This window comes from Helianthus annuus, chromosome 17 (assembly GCF_002127325.2).
Source record: "Helianthus annuus cultivar XRQ/B chromosome 17, HanXRQr2.0-SUNRISE, whole genome shotgun sequence".
In the NCBI taxonomy this organism is placed as follows: Eukaryota; Viridiplantae; Streptophyta; class Magnoliopsida; order Asterales; family Asteraceae; genus Helianthus; species Helianthus annuus.
Window position 1 is genome coordinate 46,120,371 of NC_035449.2, and position 8,193 is coordinate 46,128,563.

General features: G+C 38.2%; 1 protein-coding gene across 1 annotated transcript; it reads right to left on the reverse strand.

Moving 5' to 3' along the window:
* Window positions 1-512: 512 nt before the first annotated feature.
* Window positions 513-2,233, reverse strand: LOC110922210 (PKS-NRPS hybrid synthetase CHGG_01239-like). The gene is made up of 4 exons (XM_035986211.1): window positions 1,237-2,233; window positions 1,116-1,168; window positions 723-1,008; window positions 513-643 (listed from the first exon to the last, which is right to left on the reverse strand). Exons 1-4 carry the CDS (start codon window positions 2,231-2,233, stop codon window positions 513-515), a joined length of 1,467 nt encoding a protein of 488 aa, XP_035842104.1.
* Window positions 2,234-8,193: the final 5,960 nt, after the last annotated feature.

An 8,193-nucleotide genomic window follows, 5' to 3' on the forward strand; every position in this document is an offset into this window, starting at 1 on the left:
AATATACCCAAAGTAATCTTGTTCAAACCCTAAACCCACAGCCGCCGCCGAAACCCACAATGTCCATCCGGCCTGACATCTTTTATTCTTGAAATGTAGGGGTGGAACACTTTTGGAATTTGTTTTTTGTATCTGTGCGCATATTCAAGCATTCCCTCATCAGTGATTAACGGAAAGGCATTGCCCTTGCCAGGCTCTTCTTCACGTGAAGATGTTGAACGACCGCGTCGACTTAACGACCTTTGAGACTTTAGAGACATTGCAGAAGTAGACGGTATTAGGGAATCTTGCGATGGTACATAAGAGCTATGTCAAGGAGGGTCACACCTACTTTGTTGTCTCGGAGGCCCAACTGAGCTATCTCTAACAGGTTGTTCTTTTCTTTGTTGTTGGACCTTGGAAGTTGGCCGCCCGCGAGTGTTTTCTTGTATGACAGGCGGTTTTTTGTCACTCATATATGGGTTTACCACCGCCATGATCTTCGATAAGACGCTTTTCCTCACTTGCGGGAGTTAGGTAGACAATTTTTGTTTCACATATTCTAATTGTTTGTCTACATCAATATCTTCCTCATCAAAATTTGATGGGTTCAGGTCAAGTTTTCTCCAGAAAATGTCTATATCTTCGAGCTGAATGACGCAGTCTGCAAAACAAAAAAAAAAGAGCATTAGACAATCATATTAAATTAAGAAAACAAAACATTTTTATAAGTCTATAAGTACCTGTATTCTGCAATCTCTCCAAGCGACAGGCACATAACAACCCGGCACCCGAGTACAGCTGGCAGCCACATGTTGATCCGAATGACCGCAACGTGTCTATTCTCTGTGTTAGCTCGTTTTCCAATAGGTTAAGACCATGGATGGAAACTTTAAGAAGTAGGTTGCAAAACAAAGGAATCTGAAGGTGGTTGTTCATTCGCTTGGTGCGGCTTTCTTCCAAGGATTTCTTTATTTGCGCATATTGCTTTAGTACCAAGGTGCCCACTTTTTCACCAGCGTTTCCATACTGCATTTCAGTGTAGTCAGCTGTTTCTTTAATGCAGCATGTGCGCCTTCAGCTCTGTTTGTTGTAGTTCGGAAGAATGTCAGGGTTTGATTGGTCCATGCAGATACAAACAATTGTCTGGAGGTGCTTAACCAGTTATTCCATAGGTAATCAAAAACATCTGAAAAAATAAACATATTCAAATTATATATCTATTTGTATGAATGTATTTACTTAGAGAGAACATACATGTACGTTGTTGATTGATAAGGTGTCTCTGAAGGTTGAGGACGTTATATTTGTATAACTCTTCGGTAGCGAAATTACACATTGTTTTCCACTGAGAAATAAAGGCATCCCAATCTTGCGTATTAAACGAATTCTTGCAGTGCTTCATAATATTTTGTAAGATGTGGAACCTGCAGAGATATCTGTGTGCGCCAGGGAATATTTTTCTATACGCGTTTATCAGTGTTTGGTCCTTGTCCGTTAGAATTACACGCGCCTCCATGCACTCGTGCAGCATAGACCTGACCCTCTCCATGACCCAGACGTATGTTGCCTCCTGCTCGTTTGAAAGAAATGCATGCGCAACACAGAAGGTTTGGTTTGTCGACGTCATACACACAACTTGCAAAAATGAAAGATTGTACATGTTAGTCTTGTAGGCATCGTCGACCATAAGCACATGCAGGAATGCCCTCCACATTTCAAAGGACTTATCGTGACAGAAAAATACATGTTGAACGACGTTGGTGGAAGGTTCCGCCTTTATGTAATAGGTCATCTTTTTTTCCTGGAGGATTTGTTCCAGCTGCTGCATGGGAGACGGTTTTTTCTCAAACTTTGCGGCCCTAATCTTTTGGTGTGCGTTGTGTATGTCTTGAGGAACACATTTGTTCTCAGGGTTCTGTTCGGTTACGGCCTTCAAGATTGTATGGGGCTGTATGTCTTGATCTGTCAGCTCTTGCACCAGCCTAAACTCATTTGGAGTAAGCCTCCTCGCATACGCGTAACCCTCCAGATGTTCAGCAGGGCCGTGGTTGTGCGTCTCGTTAAAATTTTTGTTCAGATATTCTATCCGCCAAGCCCGACGACTTTGGTCGAGACGACCTATCACCATAAAAGGGCACGCGCATTTTTTGCTGCCGGTTTTCCTAACCGTGGCCTTACTCTCATGCTCGCCGCTACGACAACATTGGAGCCACACCCGGTGATCCTTGGACCGTCTAGTAACATAATGCATCCGTTGGCTAAACCCCTTCGTTTTACCCAACTTTCCAAATCATCGCGGGATAAAAAATCCAAAAAAAAAATATAACAAGTAATTTAAAAAAATATAACAATTTTGAATCTACTTTTTTATTATTGTGCAAATTATTATTGTTTTTTATTGCGAGGATTGTGCGAATTTTGCATCGGTTTTTGAAATGAACGAGGTAACAAGTATTAAAACACCTAGTAATTGAGATAACGTAAAAGAGAGGCTTGATAAAACATCGGATTGTTTCGGGTTTAGAAACATCGACTATTCCAAAGTGAATCGAAAGTCCTTTCAAATTAGGGAAACATGCTTTGGCCTATAGGTAAAATACTCTCGTCGAGAAGCGATTAACGGTACTTTACCCTTCCAGTTACTACACGTCCCTAATCGATTGAAAAATCGAAACTTTGGCATGATTGAAAATTGAGGAACGGGACTAGTCGACAAGATGCGGCTGTCACCTCTAACTTGAAGATTTCGTACCATAAGTGGGGTTGGTATTCGTCGGGTCAAGAAAGTTAATTCCGACACTTTGACGAGGGTCCACTAGATTTTGAATTGGAAACTTACCGTCAAGATGTGGATCTCACTCCTAACTTGATGGCGTAATTTCATGCAAAATTGAATAAGCGGATTGAGAGTCATTCACCAAATTATGGGTTTCACGCCTATTTTGGTGAAATCATCTCGTTTGTATAATACGAGTGTCTTCAACTCTTCAGCGAATATTTTAAAAAAAAATATAACAATTTTTAATGTATTTTTATAATATTTAAAAGAATATAACAGGTTTAATTAATTTTATAAAAATATTTCATATAACATTTATTAATTAATTTTTATCCTATTTGAAAAATATAACAATTTTAATGTATTTTGTATTAACAATTTTATAAAAAAAATTTAACAGAAAAAAATATAACATGTAACAAAAATATATATCGTTCGTACCTGATCAGTTCTGTACGAAACTTCAGGGTAAGCGGGTGTCTCATCACCCAATGACTTTTGCACGGGTGGCTCGTCACCCAATAACTCTTGCACGGGTGGATCGTCACCCAATGACTCTTGCACGCAAGAAGGCTGAACAACGTCTTCCTGTACTCCCGAGGCACCACTAACGAAAACGTTATTGCCATATTCTTCCTGTTCGTACGAGTGAACATAATCGGGTTCATAATACGGAGACCCATAACCTTGATCATGGCTACACGCGTTCAAATCTGGTAACAACGGTTGGCGGGGAATAGCAGACTAAAAAAACCAACGGGTAAAAGGTAATGGTAAGTTTAACGCCGAATATAAAAAAGTAAATATATATACTTACCTCGTTGAGGTCTGGCAACAACGATTCATTATGATGGGGACAATAGCCGGACACAACCTTGTGCGCGTGATCATCATTTCCACTCAAATCGTAAGAACCAGGGACATTAGACCCCGCCTAATACAAACGGTGTGCTAAGTATTTCATAAACAAATAAAAAACAGAATAACTTAAAAAAAATGATATACCACACTTCTATCCGAAATAAATGTGCTCGTGTTTGCGTCAGACGGCTCACCGAAAACATAGTTGTACCAAGACATGTTTGTTAGTGAATGTGAATATATATCGAAAACGATATATATATATATATATATATATATATATATATATATATATATATATATATATATATATATATATATATATATATATTCTTCTTCGTCGTTTAAATAGGGGAGGAAGAATTCAAATTCAGAATTCAATACGAGTCGTATAACCCTATACGATGCGTATAGGGCTTACGTCAATCAACAGTGACAGAAAGCTGATCGTACTTTCTAAAAAAAGTAATATGCATCGTATAGGCTTACTTTAAACCCGTGAGACAGTGTCAGCCTTTGATTGACACATAATTAATTAACCAACTCAATACGCATCGTATAGGCCTATACGATGCGTATTGAGGGTGTCGATTTAATAAGCCAAGGTGTGCCAATAATACGACCCTACTACAATCTACATGGCCATACAATATATTATATGAAATTCTTTAATAGGATCTCTCTAAGGGGACGTTAATAATTTTTAAAAACGTGCTTGAATGTTATATCAGTGTCTGATTTGTTTGTAAACAACTTTACATTTATTTTTCTAGTTTATCATTACCCACAGACATATTTGTAATTTTAAATTTATTTTGGGTGAATTACACTTTTCGTCCTTTATGTTATACCAAATTGCAATTGATGCCTTTTACCTTTTAAAGTTACAAGAATCATCCTTTGCGTTTTTAAAACCTTGTATCGTATGTTCTTTGGCCTTAACCCAGTAAAATTTTTCAGTTAAGTTTGAGCAATTTAGTAATTTAATCCATTTATTGAAAAAAGTATATTAAAATAAAGAGTAATAGCAATAATACTAATTTTTAAAATTGAAAGACATAGAGAGTAGTGATTTACACAAAAGCAACAACAACGCAATGTTGCATAATCCAGATCTAGTACTAGTGTAACAACTGTTATCTATGACCACAGATCTTAAGTAGGGCTGTTCACGAGCCGAACCGAACCGATCAGACCTTTGCTCGTGCTCGGTTCGTTTATAAACCGGTCCGAATCGAACCGAGCATTTTTTCAACCGAGCCAAACTCGAGCGATCGTTTTTTGATCCGAGCATTTTTCGAACGAATGTCGAGCGAGTATCGAGCGTTGCAGCATAAACAAGGAAAGTGACGATGGGGGTGCTAGTTATTAGAATAAAGTGCAATTTTCCTCCCTGATGTTTCGTCCAATAAAACACAAGTAAAAATTTAACAAATAACAAGGAATACAAAAACCCTCAACTAGTTCTATCGAGATTAACTAAGCGCGAAGATAAATTGTCGACCGATTGAAACATACCCTTGTTCTATCGCAAGTTTGAAATTGAATGAATCGATTGAAGCAAAACCCTGGCGAGTTGGCGTCTTGGCGAGTGGCGATGGAGAAATCGAATAACGATGGCTAATGGGGGGTTGTGCTTAGCGTCTTGCACTTCTGAATCAAATGGCGGGTTGAGATTTGAGTATTGATCGACGCTTCACATTTTAGTATTTGAAATTTTGACTCCATTACTCAAATGGACATTTAAGTATTAGATAATGGACTATTGGTATTCGATTTCAATTCTACTTACTTAAATGAGCTATATTTGGATCTTGGACCAAACATTGTTAGTGTTAGTCTCTAGTCATTTCATTGAAAATGATACACACACAAACAAAAATGAATATATATATATATATGTATATATATATACATATACATATATATATGCATATACATATATATATATAGGCTGGTTAACGTACAATACCTCTTATCCTTCATTATGTACGCGATGCCCACAGCTGTATGATCTTCAATCCATCAAACGCAGGCGAAACTAATTTATATCATTAAATTAATCAAATTAATATACATAAAACCAACTTCGGAGGATGAAATCGATAATTTCTCTATCAAAATCCCGGTAATTTCGTTTGGTACCTTCTTCTTCTCCAACCGAATCTTCTGCAAATTCAATATCAAACATGCGAAATTGGTTTACAACATGCAACAGCATGCGATTTTTGTATTAAAAATAACATCCAAAAATTGTTTTTTTACAACACATGTGATTCCCATTAACAAGGATTTCCCATTTCCTTGGAACATTCAACACCATGCAATTTTTGTCATTGTATGTCCATGCGAAAAATGCCATGTACATGCAAATTATACAACTTTGTATGTCCATTGGAAATTAAAATCCCATGCACATGCGAATACGTGTATGTCCATGCGAAATTAATGCCATGCACATGCGAATCATACATTTGTATGTCCATTCAAAATTGAAATCCCATGCACATGCGAATATGTTCAACATGCACATGCGAATCATACAAACACGCACATTGAATCATGATTATTTGTCAACACCACATGCGAGTTTATTATTATCATGTAAACATGCACATGCGAGATTTTTATTATACACATGTGAATTTTCAATTCCAGATCATAAGGGAATTAAAGGAACTGAGTAACATCGCTCTGATACGAATCATAATTACCGGGATAGTGGTGTAACGAACTAATCGGGACCTGGAATTATCTACTTTGCCCTCTGCTGATTGAATGGAAAGTCTGATATACCCTTTTGTAAGAAAATTGAATCAGGGACACGTGTACGGCTGTTGGCATCGTGTACGTAATGTAGGAGTAAGGCTTTTGTATTCTACACTTCCTATATATATATATATATATATATATATATATATATATATACTAAAAAGATAAATTGAGCCAACCGAGCCGAACCAAACTGAGCGGACCTTTGCTCGTGCTCGGTTCGTTTACAAACCGAACCGATCTAAACCGAGCAATTTTTTAATCGAGCCGAATCGAACGAGCAAATTCCGAGCATTTTCTGAGCGAGCATCGAACGAGCGTCAAGCAATTTGAACAGCCCTAGTCTTAAGTCAAATTAACCACAATTCCATTAAAAAATAAACCCTTCAATTCTCTAACCAACACCATCTAACATAAACCCTTCAATTCTTTAACCAACACTAAACCATTCAATACTTTAGTCTAGAACGTTTATGCATTTTATGACTAGCCATGTTTCCCGAATATCAGCAACAATCCCTCAACTTTTGATCTCTAACAACACCAACTCCAAACCTTTATGACTGCAACACATTAAGTCAAATTCATCTTCACTTTAATCTAATTTCATCTAATAGCCAAAATCAGTTTTGAACTTCATGCTCATGCAGGGATAGCGAAACCTCCAATTTTTCCACGCCCCATCACTCGTCAAACCCTTGTTTCTGTGTCGTTTACATCAAACCATAAAATTGAACAAGTTTCGGTATCTCACGCCGGTGTAATTAACCCTTTATTTTTCATAACCAAATTATATATCATATTAGGCAACTGTATAATATTTGCCTCCAATCAACCCGTCATCTCCTTCTCTTTTCTTTAAGATATGTGAAGATCTATCTATTTTCTTTGGTCCGTTGTGATGACGTTTCGGGTGAAGGAAGTGGTTTGGTAGGGCAGCGGTGGTGTAGGGGGTTGGAGATGGTGGTGGTTCTGTGGGTGTAAGTGTGGTTCAGTAGTGGTGCGGCGGTGGTGGTTTGGTAGGGCAGCGGTGGTGTAGGGGGTGGAGTGTGGTGGTGGATGTTATCCGGTGAACATAAGGTGAGAGATTAGGTTTTCGAATTGAGTGTTGTCCAGGCCAAGGATGGTGGCGATTTGAGCGAGGAGGGGGTTATCGGAGGAGGCGACGGTGGTTGTTGGAAGATGGTGGAGGAGGCGAATTGAGTGTTGTCCGGGCCGATGAGTTTTTGGATTTGGTCTGGTGAGGGGTTGTTGTCGTCGGAGTCTGAATCGGAAGATGTTTGATTTGCAAGTGGGTTTGAGATTGGTGGTATCCTTTTGGTTGTTTTCGTGATTTTTTTTCTTGGTGGTGGTGGTTTCTGGTTTTTTGGCTGGTTTTTGCTTCTTGGAGGATGATGCTTTCACCATTGTTGGTTGTGGGTAGTTGGGTGAGAAGACCGCTTCACACGTTTGGGAGTGCGGAATGGGAAAAAGGGTAAAATAGAAGGGGGAGGAGGTGGCGGTGGTGGTAGAGAGAGACAGAGGGTGTTTTGAGAGAAAGAGTGTGTGTAGAGGGGTGTTGAGAGAAGAGAGAGAGAGAGAGAGAGAGAGAAAGAGAGGGGTTTATATATATATATATACATATATATATATATTAATGCTTAATGAGTTAAATGTTATAATAAATTAACATGGACGATTATACCCCTGCACAAAAGGACAAAATAATCAGCATTCAACAGTCAAAATATGGGTTTTTTGGATTTTGGACTAAAATGGCAATAAAAGTGAAACCACAGGGATCCAGATGTAAAAAGTTT

Coding starts and splice junctions, on each gene's coding strand:
- LOC110922210 (XM_035986211.1), bottom strand. CDS start 2,233: ATGCATTATGTTACTAGACGGTCCAAGGATCACCGGGTGTGGCTCCAA. Junction 1,169..1,236: donor TATCAATCAACAACGTACAT/GTATGTTCTCTC, acceptor TTATTTTTTCAG/ATGTTTTTGATTACCTATGG. Junction 644..722: donor GGAGAGATTGCAGAATACAG/GTACTTATAGAC, acceptor TTTGTTTTGCAG/ACTGCGTCATTCAGCTCGAA.